The following is a 17941-nucleotide window of genomic DNA, read 5'->3' on the forward strand; positions in this document are numbered from 1 at the left end:
CTGGAAATATCCTTTAGGAGAATCCATAAGGCTGGAAAAGACTTCCAAGACCATGGAGCCAGCACTAACCCATGTCCCCAAAAGAGCCCTACAAAGGAAGCCCATGACACACATTTCATATTTTTATTCGGTCCCTGGGGGTTTTGAGGGTTGCTCTCCTTTTCTTTGGGTTGTGAGTGACAGCAATTCCCTGAGGCCAGGCGAGAGAGGCACAGGGGGCATTATGCCCAAAATCAAAACCACTTTAGAGCCCAGATTTTCTTCTCATAGCCCACCAAACTTAAACAGCCACAGATGGATGATTTGACACAGCATTAGGGATAACAAGAGTTCCAGTTCATAGTGAAAAATGAGGAAGCACTACCTTAAATACCAATGTAAACACATTATTACCTGTATTTAATTAAGAAATGTATACACTTCCCTTGTTTCCTGGGGACTTGGGTCTACTTCTGGCAAAGAACATCCCTGTAAAGTGTCTGGGAATGCACAATAATGGGAATTGGTTTAGACTGTGACTAATATTGAAACTCAAATAATCTGACAAGGTTCTTTGGGTAAAGCATCGACTTCGATTCACATCAAGGTGACAAAAAATTGTCAATAAATGTCTTTGAAAAGAAGAATTAGCATTGATCCAACAGGGATTTTGGTTCCTAACTCCCTGTGGATGGGTGTGGGGTGATAAGGATGGACACTGCATGTCTTAAGAGTGGTTCTCCAGCCTTGCCTCCCATTCCAGGCTCTAATTTTTTGCTCTGGCTTAAATCAAACCTGAGAGGCCAAAGGTACTCCAGCAGCTGCTGACTGGCATGGGAGGAAGTGCCAACTCTTTCCCAGGAAGTCTTCTGCCACCATGACCACTCTGCCAAGCTTTGTGCTTTGCATGGGAAAACAGTTTGTGAATTAAAATGAAATTAAGAACAACCGAATTCAATCAGTGCCTTTCACCAGCAAATGAGAAATGAGGAGAAATTTGCATGTTGTTTTTGGTACTTATGAATTTCTCTCAAAACACATGGAGAAGACAAATTAATCAATCAAGCTAATACAAAACAAACTCCCCTGCACTCCAAGGCGAACCCCTGAATTTTACAGCCTTCTTGCCATATTGACTAAAGCACTTGGAAGTCAATTTTACTTTCAGGTTCTGTTGCAAGGTTGCAACACTGTGAGGAAATAGAGTGTTTTCTCTTCAATGAAATTAGCCTAGATGAGAACACTCCTATTTATTTTGTGCTTTTCATCTTTCTTTTTATAAAAATCGAACTTACCCCGACAATATTTCCTCAACGCCATCAGGAACGAGCACAGCAAAGGAATTTTAGGCTGCCTTAAAAAAAGAATCTGAAGCAGCACATTCTCAATGGAATGTGTCAAGTTTTGTGAGTGAATTGTGGCAGTCACGACTCCTTTGCCCTCTCTCACATCTCATCATTCGGTGTACACAGGGAAAGCAGGCTGCTAATAAATGTCACAGGGCACGGGGTGAGCAGCACTTCTTCCAGTCAGCAAACCAGAATCAAAATTTCATTCAACAAACGAGTCAAGTTAGGTCGCATATAAAACCCTCACATCAATTTGTTTGGTCTTTGTTGCTGTGTTCATCCACAATAATATTTGAAACTACAGTCAAGTTCCTGTGTGCTCCCAAAAATCCTAAAAGAGGCTCAGATTAACTCTGTTCACATCCATCTGGGGACAAGACAGATGCAGGAATTCTATTCCAGCAGGACTTGTGTGTATGGTTAATTAGAAATGAATGTCTCTGGGGAGAAAACCAAGCCCAAACTTACATCTCTGTCCAGCACCCGGCCGGTGCTGTTCAGGTACAAGGTCTGCTTGATGGGGTCCAGGATCACCCAGTAATCCACATTGTCCTTCAGAGAGAGCTCGATGGTGGGGTCAGGCCCTCCTGCTGTCCCTTTGATCAGCATGTTGTCAACCAGGATAGTGCCTGCAACGACATTAAACACCCCGGGGAGGAATTTATAGGGAATCCACATTTTTATGTATTTTTGTAACCACTGCAACACTGAAAATGCTGGTTTCTACCTCAGCTTTGTGGTGTTTTACGTTTTGAGTGATGTTTAAAGAGCCTGAACCTTATTATCTGTAATGAAAAACTGCCTCTGACACCACAGCTGTTTCAGACAATGCCAGAAGAAGCACTTGCAATGCACAATGATTTGACAATGAGAACCATCACATCCAGCTATCTCCTTAATAAGATGAGCTTTTTCTTCATTGAGCAATCATCTCCCAATCTCACCTTGAACAAATGAAAGCACAGAAATAACAACCAAACCAGGAATAAATTTTCTGCAGTGAGAGCGACACATCAAGGTGATGATGGGGAGAAAAAAGCAGAGTTACATAAAGCTCTCCAGGAAAAAAGAGGCTTTCTACCTGGAGCTGCTCTGCAACAGAAACTGAATTGCAGCACAAGGATGTGAAGACTACAGCCACAAGACAAAGAGGGTACTGAGAGGAGCAGCCAGCTCTCAACGTGGGTCTTTTCATGGAATCACAGGATCCCAGAATGGTTTGGGTTGGAAAGGACCTTCAAGATCCAAAATTCCACCCCCTGAAATGGGCAGGGACGCCTTCCACTGTCCCAGGCTGCTCCAAGCCCTGTCCAACCTGGCCTTGGACACTGCCAGGGATCCAGGGGCAGCCACAGCTTCTCTGGGCCCCCTGTGCCAGGGTGTCACCACCGCCACAGCAAAGAATTCCTTCCATGTATGTAACCTAAATTTTCCTTCTTTCAGTCTGAACCCATTCACTCCCCCTTGTCCTGTCCCTCCAGTTCCTGCTGCAGGGTCCCTCTCCAGTTTCCCTGTATCCCTTCAGACCCTGGAAGGAGCTGTGAGCTCTCCACACAACCTTCTCCTCTCCCGGCTGAGCAGCCCCAGCTCTCCCAGCCTGGCTCCAGAGGGGAGGTGCTCCAGTCCCCTCAGCAACTCCATGGCCTCCTCTGGACCTGCTCCAAGAATTCCATGTCCTTCTTATGCAGAACAGTGCACGGAATTCCAGGTGGGGTCTCATGAGAGACCACCTTGTCCCATCCTGCCAGTCAAGCCTTGCTTTTAGCAGTCAGCTCACTGCCCCCACAATGTGCCAAATTTCCTGTGGAAAACACTCCCAACTCACTTCCCAAATGTCAAGCATTACAAACCACCCTGAGTGTTGCCCTCCAGTGCCTCAGATTTGCATGCACAGCATTTATAACCACTCCTCTGAAATTTCATTTTCCTGCAAAATTAACACTCCCCAGTTTGCTTCGCACCGAAATACGAAAAGGAATCATCTTTGTGGAAGTTCACCAGCAGTTAGGAAGAAAACCTGTGAACGTCAGTAGCTGAAGAACATTTAAATTAGGTTAAAATATTTATCATGTAACCTCCTGTTATTAAGGGCCCAAATAATTTATTCCAAAGTGTAGCATGAAGTTTCTTTACACCTTCACTTTATAACAGCGACTCTGTATAAAAATATTCATCCAAGAGGAGTGGGCCCAAGATGGGCCAATGCTTCTTTGGCTAAAACAGTAAAATAATCACTGATCTTAACCCCAGCAAACTGGTTTGAAGTCCTGTGGGGGAAAACACCACAGTAAGGTCTTTTCAATCATTTATTTTGAAACTACTTTTTTCTGACACAACAGAGATGAAAGGAAAAAGAATTGCCAAATATCTGGGAATAAAACTGCCAAACTTTGCACCAAAGACTGGTTTCAAGTTCAAGGAGCAACAACTTTTTTGCCACGTGAGAAACATTGTTTTTATCCAGGTGTTTTATGGCTCTTGTCACAATTTCCTGGTCAATAACATCTGTAGAGTTGTACTCTGGCCCACGAGCTTGGCATGGCAGCTTTTGGGAGACCAGGACCGGTTTTAACACAAAGAGGATTTCACCAGGAAAACTCAGCTCATTTCCAACCCCGCGACACTTCCAAGTGTTCATGTCTACTCAACAATTCCTCTCAAATCTATAAAATCCACCAGCCCTCGTTACTGGGCCTCAATGATGATGCAAAGAAGGGCTGGTAATCCAAATTCACCTATAAAAATATCTAAGCAACTTAAAATCTGTGATGATGAATTTCATAGTCTGTAGTCAACCACCATCACTTCATTGACCTCACTGCTTTGATTCTGCATCTTGTTGGACTCTGCTCTGCTTCACTCTCTGCTTGGTTTCACGAAGCACTTCTGTTTGCTTTGGTTTGATCCAGGGATTCTTTTCTTCTTAAAAATGGGCTGGGTGTTCCTCAGATATTCATGAGGCACCCGTACTCTCTCTCTGAGGGACAGCAGTTTGCAAATCAGCCTTTTAGTAGCCATCTTTAAAGTCTTATTTTTCTAGTTTAAGAAGTCTCTGATATTTCAGAGGCCTTTCCCTTTCCCCCTTACATATCTGTAATTCCTTCCTGCCTCTCTCCTTGGCCTAAAATTCCAGGGAGGGAACCTCCAAATGATAAATCTGATGTGTCTGTGTCACCAGTTTGTCCATAAAAGACAGCACTAAAGCAAACCTGTCCCATGATATTTGTAACTCACTGATAAAATGAGTTTACAGAAAATCTGCTTTGCAATTTTCTTGCACAAGAAAAAACTCAATCACAGAATCCCAGGATCCCTGAGGCTGGAAAAGCCCTCCCAGCCCATGGAGTCCAAGCTGTGCCCGATGGCCACCTTGTCCCCAGCCCAGAGCACTGAGTGCCACCTCCAGCCCTTCCTTGGACATCTCCAGGCATGGGCACTCCAAAGCTCCCTGGGCAGCCCCTGCCAAGGCCTGAGCACCCTTTCCATGGGGAAATTCCTGCTGCTGTCCAAGCTGAGCCTCCCCTGGCCCAGCCTGAGGCCGTTTCCCCTTGTCCTGCCCCTGTTCCCTGTCAGCAGAGCCCGACCCCCCCGGCTGCCCCCTCCTGTCAGGGACTTGTGCAGAGCCACAAGGTCCCCCCTGAGCCTCCTTTGCTCCAGGCTCAGCCCCTTTCCCAGCTCCCTCAGCCGCTCCTGGGGCTCCAGCCCCTTCCCAGCTCCGTTCCCTGCCCTGGACACACTCCAGCCCCTCCAGGGCTCTCTGGCCAGGAGGGCCCAGAACTGGACACAGCCCTGAGGTCCCTCAGCAGGGCCAGCACAGGGGACGGGCCCTGCCCTGGGCCTGCACTTCTGTCCTCTGTGCACAGGCCATTGGAAAGGACACCCAGGACTATCATTAGAGATAGTTTTCCTGGCTAATTAAAAGCAAAACCAAAAAAAAAGATGGGCAAAAGATTGCCCATCACCACAAGCAGATTTTAAGAACAGCTTTTCATCTTCCATGGAGACCACACAATTTGGCTGCTTTTCCACCGCCCTGAAGCCTGATTGATGACTGAGGCACCTTGTGGAATGACCATACAGTTTTCCAGGGGATTAGTACAGGATAAGCTCCAAGGAAGCTGTTGGCTAAAAAAGCAAGAAAACCAGGCAGAACCCAATAGGCTGGACAAGAGAGGAAAGCTCTTTTTATTGTCAGAGGTAACAACATTTTTCTGAGCTTGTTGCAATTATTCAAAAACGGCTGCAAAAGGGGACAAGAAAGCCAAAAACTACAAAGTGCTTTAAGCGTTTTAACAATTGTCCTACACCAGACTGTTTCCCTGAGAGGAATCCAGGAGCTGGAAAATCTTCATTAGGCTGAAATAAAAGGGAAGGTTTTGATTTTACAGCCCAGTCTCAGGTGAACATTCTAAGGGGAGGGCACCAGACTCAGGTGCAAAAGCCACGAAATGCAGGATTTGCTGGTCATGCTCTGCTAAAGACAGGAGCCTGGCAGTGCTCAGTGAGGAGTCACTTCCTGAATGATTTTGACACATCCTGGGATTATTATAGTTGGATGTTTTGGCAGAGCCCTTTTCTAAAGTGTGAGGGAATTGTGACTGCTCTGGGAATAAACCTTATTGAATCATGAAGTGGTTTGGGTTGGAAGGGACCAATGTCACTGAAAAGTCTCTAAACATCAAATGAGGCTTTTCTCTGCATTTAGATCTATTCTTGCAACACAGGAATGTACTTATGGGATTGGGCTGTGGCCTGTGAAGTCTTTAGATATCCAGAAATACTCTGCATTCCAAGTGGAAAAGCAAAATGAATCTGCAGGAGATGGGAGAACTGAGGTTCCCCCTCCAGGGGATCATTTTCTCAATTTCAGTCTTCAAAAACTTCTCCTTCTGGGAATATTTTCTGTTTTCCTTAACATTTCCAAACACTTTTGAACATGTTCTAACTCTGAATGATACAGAAGATAAATGCAACCCTTCTCTCCAAAACCTGTTTACGCTGAATTGCTACTCAAAATCCAAGCTCTGTAAAACATAATTTACAAAGGATTGCTTTTAGGATGAAAAAATTGCATCCTTCTTCATAATTAAAACAAAATATGCAAATTCCTGTCCAAGATCAGCCCAAAGACCCACCTAACCTGGTGTCCTGGGTGCTCAGGCAGATCCAGACCTCAAATTGAATTCTATCTCCCTCCTCCGCATGCTCCTTGGCTCCAGAATAACCTTGTCCGTCCTCTTACTGGTTTTACAGGTGAAAAAAAGGTATGTTTGAGGCATTTACAAACCTCACAGGCTCTTCTTCAAGAGGTTTTGAAAGCTCACACACTGAGAAGGCAGCAACATTAACCCTGCTCATCTACCCAGCAGGCTGCTGATGAAGCCTTACAGACCTCTTGGTACAATAAGGTGCAGCAGATGACAAAAACTAAATGGATAAAAATTGATCAGTTGGAAGATGCTCAACATTGGTATCGATTAGTCGAGTCCCTGGCAACCCCACAAGAGAAAAACATCCCCTGAAATAAAATTTTGAAAAAGGGTTTCTCTTTTGGTTTTTAGTTGAGCCAATGGGACCAGAAACAGATTGATAGGGTTGACATAAGATTGTCCATTACCTACACAAAAACCTGCTGGCTCTTGATAAAAAACATTCCCAGGTCGGTGCTCTCATACCAGATACAAAAACCGGCCATGAACAAAACTGGTACTTTATTAAAGCACCCCACACAAAATGGGAAGGCTCTCAAGAAAAAAAAATACACAAGCTAAAATTTCTGGGAGTATTTCAAGAAGAAAATATTCCTCTTTGTACCAGACAGCAAAGAAGTGATAAAAATGCACATCCTACAGTCAGTGGTGAGATAAACCTCCCCAGGCTATTCCAGCCTTCCTTTTGTTTCTTGTCTCCCTTCCCAGAAGACCTTGGCAACAGCAGCTCTTGAAGGTGATTTAGGATTTTCAGGACACAACAATAGCAAGGTTCTGTATAAACAGGCCCAATGCAACCGCTCTGAGTCAGGCTTTCCAGGGAGGGAGTTTCAGGAATTATGGAAACTTCCTGCAGTGCCACAGCCATTGGTCAAGTCAGCTTGACCACCCACAGGGTGCTGGGCACTGCCCAGGCTCCCCAGGGAATGGGCACGGCCCCGAGGCTGCCAGAGCTGCAGGAGCGTTTGGACAGCGCTCTGGCTGGGATTGTTGGCGTGTCCTGGGCAGGGCCAAGTGTTGGACTGGATGATCCTTGTGGGATCTTCCAAATCAGTCTATGTGACTGAGTCTACAAGCACATCAGCAAAAGCAAGCTTCCTGTGAATTTTTCCTGTACTTGGGAAAACTCCTTTGTGGAGAAAAGAAAACCAGCATCATCCCTGAATGATCCTAGGGAATGATCCCAGGGAATGATCCCAGGAGTCATCCCTGCATTTCATCAAGGTCAGCCAATGAGGGAAAATGCTTTCAGAATGCCTCAAGTCCAAGTGAAGAAGGAAAATGTTGCTGGGCAGCAAAACCAGGAGCAAACCCAGGTTTGTGGCCTCATCTAAAAGCAATGCAAATAACCACCCAAACTGGTCAGAGACTGGAAAGGGCTCCGAGATGGTAGCCCTGGATTCAGGCACTGGGATAAGAGCCAAACATCCAGGTCCTCATGAAAATCCGGGAAAAACCACGAGACCCTAAAAAGAGGGGACCTTCAGCACTGGATGTCTTCAGGCACCAGACAAAACCTCCTTGGAAGAGGAAAACATCTTCTTCTTGGATCCAGCTGAATGGACGGATGGGTCTTTATTCTATGGTCCTGTTATTTTAAGACAGAGCAGAAACCTCAGCAAGTTTTACTTCCATCCACATGGAATCATTAAGGTTGGAAAAGATCATCAAGTCCACCCTTTAACCAACATATTATGGAACACTGGGGAAGGAAACACTCAGAGATGAGGGAGAACCAGTACAGGGAAACCTTGGAGCACAAAGGAGCTTGGGATCATGAAACTTTACACAATTCCACCTTATGGGATGATGCTCACCCCAAAGCAAGGGATGGTTCTTGCCACAGCACCCAATTCTACAACCAGTTTTCACTCCTGAGAGTAATCTCCTCACACCTTCCCCTAATGACAACTCCAGAGTTTATTTTGGTACTTTGGGGAAAAAATATGTATATTAATGAAGTTTGTGCATATTCCCAGGCAGGGCTGAGCTCCTGGGAACACAAATCCTCTGATTATGTACATTGATTATGGAGCTTGGTACCTGCAACCAGAATGATTTGCACTTAAAAGGAGCCATGCTCCCAGGGATATCCAAGTCTTCCCATTTAAATATAGTATCACAAACTCCATCTCAGTTCTATTTCAGACCTGGTTGCTTTTATTAAGGCTATGTTAATAAATGTTGTATTTACTCTTTGTCTGCTAAATAGGTCCCAAGCCAAAGCAAACCCAATTTTATCCAGGTTTTTTTTGTCCATCTAACTGAAATCCGCTCAGCTCAAAAGCCCAAGCACTTTCCTTTAAATGTATGTTCACCTTTGCTAACTTTGGGATTCCTTTTCCCAAACTTTTCCTCAAATACATGGGTTGAATGCACCGAAACCACAGCTCCAACCTGTCCTACTGAGTCCAAATGGGGCAGGTTTAAACCAGAAACTGCAACCCCCAGCATCTGCAAAATGTCCTTAAACGGGACAGAAATTCACACCCAGAGGTCTGTCATGGGTTAGCAAGCATAGTCCCGGAAGTGATGTTCTTGCAAAGGGTTGCTTACAGCTTCCTCTGTGACCTGACAGAACCTATCAGCTGGCCAGTTTAATATGGACAATTCTTTAAGCCACTTAAAGTTGTGACCACTTCTGTGATCCACACTTAAGAATAGAAACCCCGAGGCAGAGTCTCTGTCTCTTTTCCGGCGCTGGGACAGGTGGGTGCGGGCCCCCTGTGGGGGCCAGCGGGCCTGGCCCAGGCCCTGCTCAGACCAGGCCGGGCCAGGCCACAGCCATTCTGGAGCAGATGGACCCTGTTCCACCCACGGAAACCCCCCCACAGCCCTGCTGTGGGCAGCCAGAGCAGCCCGGCCCCCCCTCTCCAGTGCGGCCAAGATTCAGCTGAAGCTGCCCTGCTGTCCGGCAAAGATCGTGTGACCAACAGCGGTAAGTGACATTCCAGCTGCAAGGCCTAGGTGAGATTAACCCTTTTAGTGCTGTGAAGAGCTGGAAACCTGAGGGAAGAGAAAGAGGAGATGCTTAAAGCTGAAATTCTGTTGTAAAGCTATGATATAGCAGAGTACCCGCTGTAATTTCATGAAGGCATGGGGGGTGGAGTGTTCAGCTCATAAGCAAAAGCACCTGTGCTGAGATGGGCAGATGCTGATGCAGCTGTAATTTAATGAGAAATTTGAGCAGGGAGAGATGGAAGCAATGAGGACTTTTGCTCCAAATGGAAAAGGAGAAGACCTCAGTTCCTAGAGATGCTCCCAGAGACAGTCCTAGAGATGAAGATGAGGAGGACCCTTTGCTCCCAGGGAAGGAGAAGGGCCTCTGTTCTTAGAGATGAAATGCTCCCAGAGATGGGTGAAGAGAACTTTTGTTTCTGAACGGCTCAACCTTAAAATTGTACCCCAAAAAACTTCAAGAGTGGACCCTCGAAAGCGGTTGTGGGAAAAGCTGCAAGTCGTGGGAAGGGACTCGCATGCGAGCAGAGAACCAATCTGGGCGGCTGTCTCGTTGTGATAATGCTTTCATAGCATGAGCAAGAGAGACTCCTCTTCCTAAATGGACTGAACAAGGTTGTTATGGAAGTGGTAAACAGACTGAACATCTCAAGGGTTTCTTTTTACATTGTCAGTGGGAGAAGGGAGGAAGGTGGGGGGAGGAGAAGAGTTCTGAAGGTGTGGTATGATTTTTTTTTTCCTTCTTTTAGGTCTGTTAATAAACTTCTTTATATTCTTTCAAGTTTGGTGCCTGCTTTGCGTTTCTCCTAATTCTTATCTCACAGAAGATAAACAGTAATGAGTATTTTAGACCAAACCACTGCAGGTCAAAAAACACAGCTCCAAAAAACGTTGCTGCTGAAAACTGGAATGAACTCAGTGCCCACTGCAGTGATTTATTGTGGAGGCACCTGCAGAGCGGGTGTGATATCACTGGTGTCTGCAGTCCTTCCATTCCCTCCCGAGATCCCTGGTGGATGATTTTCCGATAGCGCTGTTTTTAAGGCACGGGGAATGTTCCCTGTCAGGTTTGACAAATGTGTAGCAACACAAACTGGTTTTCATCAGGGATCTGCCTCGTTTGGTGTGTTAGTGGTTGTTGGGAAGACAAGACCAAGCTCTTGGTGCCTACACACCCCAAAACCAGAGAGCAGCCCGAGCTGACACCAGTGGTGGCATCTCCTCCAACCACCTCAAATGCCAAATGTGACCCAAAAATCCCCCAGGGTGAGCCCATGGCTGCTGAACTCTGGGACAAGGTGACCAGGGAAGGGCTGCAGGCTTGTAGGTTCCTCCTGCCAAATGGGAAAACCTGCAAATGCCCAAAACTTGGTGTAGGAGGAAAGAGAAAGCTGGAGAAATTAGTCTTTCTTGGCTCTTTCCCTACAGATAAGCCCCAGGATTTTGGAAGATGGATGTGAGACAAAGGGCCTTTGGTGCCTCTTCCTTGATGGTCATTTATGCACAAGATACCCAAGAACTGGAGCCCCTGGCTGTTCTGTTTCTGGTTGTTCACATTTTTCTGAGGGCACCATATTTCCATTCCCCTTCAACAGAAAATGGAAAAATGCCTGATTTTCATCCTGATTCTAGGAAAATGACATCTTTGGAAATACAGATTTATGCCACTGAGGAGATGCCAAGCGTTCCTGGATTTGCCTCTCAGAATAGGAACCCGTATTTCAGAATTAACCTTAAATCCATCTCTGGGACTGAGGAATGGGAGGGACTCATGCTCTCAATACAAGCTTGATAATGAGGAGGCAGGAACTGTGAGTGGGGCATGGCCTTGGCTAGGGAAATTCTGATGGAAACTTTTATCCCAATGAATGTTTCTGCACAAAACCCACAGAGATGAAAATCCATCACACTTCCCTCACACCCCACATATCTGGGTAACCCCTTTTGGAGGCCCTGGGCACGCTTTGGGTTGTGTCAGATCCCAAATAAATACTTAAAACTGGTTTTGTAAACCTTGTTTGCTTTCCAATTCCTTTAGCCGCTTCTCAAGCCAATCAACAACGAGGTTTATTTGCTCTCTATTTAGAAAAGTCTCATTTACACTTTAAACACACAAGGACTCCTAAATAATGAACCAGATCATGCAGTTTTTTGGGAACACCATGGTCAGCAGTGGCCGCTGAAAGTGTGAATTAAATGACTTGAATGTTTTCACCTTAATTTGGAGCCATCCTGGGGGCTGTTTGCAAACCATTTGGAGAGGACCAGCGGGAGCCTGCACTGCTCTGCTCTAAACCCTGAATTATTCAAATTATCACAGCCTGTTTAAACATTGCTTCTGGTTGTGCATAATTTTTTTTAATATTTCCTTGACATCGTCTGTGCACCACATGCAGCTGTTTTCTCCTTATAAAGGAAGCGAAAGAAGGACAATTTAGTGATGCTGTTCCAGCCTCTTTATCTACTCGTGCTGGCTTTCCTGCAGGAAAGCGTCCTTGGGGAAAAAAATGAGCATTGCCAGCAGACCTGGAATTTCTTGGTGCACCCCAAAGACAGAACCATTAAATCTGTGTTTTCCAAAATTGTGCCCTGATGTGTTTAGTCCGAGGTTGGCTCCAGTCTCCCAGATGTTTCCAGATGTTGGAAAGGCACAGGCACTGCAACCTGAGCCTCTGGAAAGGGGAATGGAAAGGGGAGTGTGGGGGAAATGGAGGGATGGGCCACCACTGAACACAGAATCCTGGAATCACAGAGTGGCCTGGGAAGGAAGGGAACATCTTCAAAGTTCATCTTCTTTTACCCCTGCCATGGGCAGGGACACCTTCCACTGTCCCAGCCTGCTCCCAGCCCCAATGTCCAGCCTGGCCTTGGGCACTGCCAGGGATCCAGGGGCAGCCCCAGCTGCTCTGGGCACCCTGTGCCAGGGCCTGCCCACCCTCCCAGGGAACAATTCCTTCCCAATATCCCATCCATCCCTGCCCTCTGGCACTGGGAAGCCATTCCCTGTGTCCTGTCCCTCCAGCCCTTGTCAAGAGTCTCTCTCCGTGTTTCCTGTAGCCCCTTTAGGCAGTGGAAGGCCACAGTGAGGTCACCCCAGAGCTTCTCCTCTGCGGGCTGAACAATCCCAGGTCTGCCAGCCTTTCCTCCCAGCAGAGCTGCTCCATCCCTCTGATCATCCTGGAGCCACCCCTGGATTCATCAAACACAAAAAACTATCACAGACCAAAATTTCCACCTTCACCCGAATTTGGATGCAAGTCTTGGTAAGCAATAATTCAACCCTTACAATATTCCTGCTGTGAGATCCCTTCTATTTTTGGCCAGAGGCCAAAGGAATCCTTGAGGTGAGGAGTGGAGCACTACAGAGGAAGTACACACTGGATTTTATGACAGATTGAGGAAAAGTCCAGAATTTCTTGTCTATTTTGCCTTCTATGAGGACAGGGAAGCATCTTCATGGGAGAGAGGAAATCCTTTCTTTTCCTGAGAATTGCTTTATCATAGAAATAAAAAGCATCAAAAAGGCCTTTGTTATCCATAGAATTCTACAGGACCCTTTGTAACCTACAACTGTGCATCAGCCTCTGATCACACTGCTGTCAAGGAGTCAGACTTCCAAACAATTGACAAGAGAATGGCTCAGTGAGGATCACACCAGGTTTGGGAGCAGAATCCCGGATTAGGAGGTTCTGGGAGCAAGCAGAGTGATGGATTACAGTGGCCGCACTGGTACAAACCCCAGTCTGACATCCTTCTATCTTATTATTTTCCCACTCCCATAAAGCACACAAGGTGTGGTGGATTTACTGTCACTAGTGCAGCTCCTGGTTGTGTTTGCAGACATCCCAACAGAAACACAGGAAAACCAGGAATACCTGGCACTATGTCCTGGTTGTGTTTGCAGATATCCCAACAGAAACACAGGAAAACCGGGAATACCTGGCACTATGTCCTGCCTGGAAGAATTTTATTTTCCACTTTGCAAAGCTTGTTCTAAGCAGTTGTGTTGCCTTTGCCATCAAGCACTGCCTTCTTCTCCACACTTTCCCATCTCTGGAAGTGTTCAAGGACAGGTTGGAGCAACCTGGTCTAGTGGAAGGTGGCCCTGACCATTTCAGGGGGTGGAACAAAATGAGCCTTAAGGTCCCTTCCAACCCAAAGCACTCCATGATTATGCGATTCCTCCTAACTCAAATCCCAAGCCCCTAATGTCACAGAAGTGCTACCATCAAAAAACAATTTTAAGCAGCAGTTTTGCAGTTATCAGGGGAAAAAGCAAACCTGTAAAAGCCACGCTGTTTCCCAGAGCCAGTCAATTATTTCACACTTCCCTGACCTGCCTGTCAGTGGAGCAGCAAGGACACATCCAGCTTCAAAGTGTTACCTGAGGATCAGGTTTTTAACCTTTTCATCACCTGACTTGTAAATCGTGATTGATTTCTTTTCCCCTTCAGCCAGACCTGCTCCTTTTCCTCGGGGGAGTCGCCCTAACCAAAAGCTCTTTGAACACTTCTCAGCATAAAGAAAAAGTCAAGGGAACTGAAACGAAACATTTGGAGGAGGTTGCTAAGCATTCACAGTGCTTCACTTCATCTGTGCTCTGAAAGCTCTCTTAAAAACTAAAGCCTGAATCAGAAAGAATATTAGATGTGATTAACTAAATTTGTGCTGCTCTATTGCCCTGTGGAAATGAAAATGGACATGGAAGTGAGTGGCAGGCTTCTCCCAGGTAACCAAGGACAGGGTGTAAAGAAATGGCCTCAGGTTGCACCAAGGGAGGTTCAGCTTGGATGTAAGGGAAAATTCCTACACAGAAAGGGTTCTCAAGCACTGGAATGGGCTGCCCAGGGAAGTGGTGAATTCACCATCCCTGGAAGTGTTCAAAAAACTTGAGGACCTGGGTTACTGGTAAACATGGTGGGCTAACGTCTTAATCACTTGAACCAGCTGCTCTGGGCATCCTGTGCCAGGGCCTGCCCACCCTCCCAGGGAACAATTCCTTCCCAATATCCCACCTAGCCCTGCCCTCTGCCATTGGGAAACCATTCCCTATGTCCTGTCCCAAGACCCTCTCCAGTGCTCTCAGAGAGAGAACTACATTTAATTTGACTTTTCAAAGAAAACCTAAAGAGAAGAGACAAGAAATAGAGAATTAACACTTCTTGGAAGTAGAACCAACCCAAGAGTGGAAGAATTCACACAGAATACTGGGAGCAATAGGCAACTGCTACGTCTCCTAAATGTTTTGTTTTGCAACCAGTCGAGTTATGGCCTTTCACAGGGAGAGCCCAGAGCCTCTGTGGCCAATCTGCTCAGAGCTGGGCACTGCCCAGGGCAGCAGTTCTGCCTCCTGGGCAGGGCAATTGCTGGGCTCAGGCCCTGCCCAGTGCTCTGGTGCCATTGCTGGGCCCCGGAGCAGAGCCCGGGCCCTGCTCGGAGCCCTCCCTGCAGCCAGGGACAGCCAGGGCTGAGGGCCCCTCTCAGCTGGGGCTCCTCTCGAGGCTGAGCAGCCCCGGCTCCCTCAGCCTGTGCTGGGCACGGAGATGCTCCAGGCCCTTCCTCAGCTGCGCAGCCTCCGCCGGCCCCGCTCCAGGAGCTCCCTGGCCCTGCTGTGCTGAGGAGCCAGGGCTGGACACAGCACTCCAGAGGTGCCTCCAGGGCTGCCCAGAGGGACACGATCACCTCCTTCTGAACCACGAAAACAAAAGCATCTCCATTTTTGGATAAATTCTTAGACAAACATAACACCACCCAAAATAAGACCTTCCAATAGAAGACCAAAAGAAATTGTCAGGAACTCACTGAAGTTTTCAAGTGCTCTCTCAAGCCCAAGGCTTTTTATCTTTACACTGAGCAATTCCAGCAAGACACTGTGAAGAGCAAATTATTTGTGCAGTTGATTCTTTCTCTCAGCATTTCCCAGGTTGTGTCCTTCCTGAACACATCCTGCGCTCCCTTCCTTGCTTTCGACAGGAATACTAAACAGCAGAGTGTGAAAGCAGATTTCAGAGCTAATTGCAAATAGGAACATGGAGCCTAACGATATTAAATGAAAAACCCGGTCAAGTTTAGCAACAGATCATTTACATCTCCTTTATTTTGTCGTACAAGTTCCCTGTTTGCACAGGAAAAACCAAAATAGATGTTAAGTTGCTTTTTAAGTGCCTGGTATCTAATAAGGATGTAAATAAGTATCTCAAATGCCAATGAAGCATGATGTTTATTTGCCAAGCGAATTACTGGAAGGCAAATTACTCTGACAATAGCAAAAGGAGGAAAGACAGGAAGAACTGGCCTGTCTTTCAAACTCTGGGGCACTTCTGGTCCTGGCAAATTGGTCCTTGCCCAAGTAACAGCTGGGAACAGCTTGGGAGGTACCACCACCCAGGTTTGGGTGCCAATATTGGTTTTGGAGGATCAAAGACAGCAGTTGCCTGTCTCAAGCACTGTTAAATCTGTGAGATAAGGACAGAAGAGAGTAACAGGATGGAGTTAACTCCAGGCCTGGTGAAGGTGAGATCTGGTCAGCACATCCTGGGAAATTCATCCCCAGAAGAATTTCCACTGCAGCCAAATGCATAAAGCAGCAACTGCTCAAGTGCACACCACCAGTCACACAAAGCTCACCCAAGTTAGGGGCAGATGGCAGCTGCCACCACCACCCACCACCAAAGCCCCCCAGAACATTCCTCTGTGGATACCTGGAACTTGGACTGCAGAGAACCCCAACAGCGGGAACTTGGGACAAGATCAAGGTGGAACAATTGTCCGGGTGTTATCCCAGGCCTAGAGAGAGGTCAACAAAGCTGGGGGAGAAGGGATTGCTGAGAACGGACACAAAAAAGGCAGAATTTATGGGATACAAGGAAAGCCAATGCAGCAGCTCAGACCGGGACAAAGGGAATTCCGACTGGGACAAAGGGAATTCCAACTGGGACAAAGGGAATTCCGGCAGGGACAGATCATGACCACTGATGCCAGAAATCACCAACTCAAACAAAAACAAACTCTGAGCTGGCGCTAATTAGCATTAGAAATGAGGGAATCATTTAACTGGTCGCATAAGAGAACTATCAAGCCCATGAGCATTAATTCCTTGCTTGCTAAAGTGTATAAATAAGGAAAAGTTCCAGAGGACTTCGGGAACCTCCACCACTGAGAAACCCTGGATGAAGAAAGACCAGCAGGACACCACTGGATCCAGGGATGGTGACAATCTTCTGCTGGATCTGTCTCTCTCTCCTCTCTTTTCTATTCCTTTCTGTCTCTCTACCTCACATTCATTGCTAAATAAAATCTGTATTATTGACTTCAGCACATTGGCTCCTTTGCACCTTCATTTGGGCAGAGGCATCTCTCACAAATCAGATCTTAACAGAGGCCAAGTGTGTTAATTGGACAGACATGCTCAGCCCACGCCAGTTGGTTTCAGAGACACAGAAAAGACCCTGGTGCTGCTTAATTTACCAGTGCAGACCTGTCCATGGGGGCTCAGTGCTAACAACAATCCAGTGGAAACCAGGAATTTCCTGCCTATGGCACACGGGTTGGAACGAGATGATCTTGATCCCTTCCAACCCAAACTTTTCTGGGATTCTACAATTAAAACTTTGCCTTCAGTTTTGCTTCCAGGTCTCATCACTCCGTCACTGGTGGCTGAGGTCAGTACCCAGCATCACCTGCTGGAATCTTCCTCATTTTCTCCATGGGACCAGAATTTCAGGTTTTAAATGATGTGTAGGCTGGATTGTTTTCTTCCCTGGGAGGGTGGGCAGGCCCTGGCACAGGGTGCCCAGAGCAGCTGGGGCTGCCCCTGGATCCCTGGCAGTGTCCAAGGCCAGGCTGGACATTGGGGCTTGGAGCAGCCTGGGATGGTTGAAGGTGTCCCTGCCCATGGCAGGGGTGGCACTGGATGGCTTTAAGGTCCTTTCACACCCAAACATTCTGGATTCTCTGCCATGATTCTAAGCCTGCCTTCCATATCCCATACTCACCCCTGCTGGCAGTGCTCAGCCAGAGGGATCAGGGGAGTTCCTGTTTGATTTTTCCACATTCAGCCCGGTTCAGATCCCCCACCGCAGTCACAGTCACCACTACGTGCTGTGTAGCATTAGTTATACACTGACATTGCCTTTTTCCTTTACTGGATCGTTCCCCATTTCCCAGTTTCTCACCACCAGAGGTGAGAACCACCCCCCTTTTGCACACAGCAGTAGTGTGTGTGTGACATCCCTGTTCCTCCTGTCTTTTCTCCTGGCAAAGCGCCTGAGGATAGTGAGTTTTGATTTACTGTTGGGAGGGGACAGGCAGAGGAGCTTGTCCACAGTGACTTGTGAATGTATTTCAGAACCGATGCACTCCAAAGAACATCTCCTTCTGTAACTCCAGCCTCCATCTCCCATTGTTTGAGATACTTTCCACTTGCATCAAGGAGCCTTTGAATCC

At 46.8% G+C, this 17941-nt stretch overlaps 1 protein-coding gene across 19 annotated transcripts in view; it reads right to left on the bottom strand.

Moving 5' to 3' along the window:
* PCDH15 (protocadherin related 15) overlaps positions 1 to 17941 on the bottom strand; it is a 684600-nt gene that overhangs the window by 212114 nt on the left and 454545 nt on the right. For all 19 annotated transcript variants that reach the window (XM_032115593.1, XM_032115587.1, XM_032115586.1 and 16 more), the window contains one exon: positions 1797 to 1957. In XM_032115593.1, the coding sequence (XP_031971484.1) occupies positions 1797 to 1957 (161 nt within the window). The remainder of the gene's footprint in view (positions 1 to 1796; positions 1958 to 17941) is intronic.

This window comes from Corvus moneduloides, chromosome 8 (genome assembly GCF_009650955.1).
Source record: "Corvus moneduloides isolate bCorMon1 chromosome 8, bCorMon1.pri, whole genome shotgun sequence".
Lineage (NCBI taxonomy): Eukaryota > Metazoa > Chordata > Aves > Passeriformes > Corvidae > Corvus > Corvus moneduloides.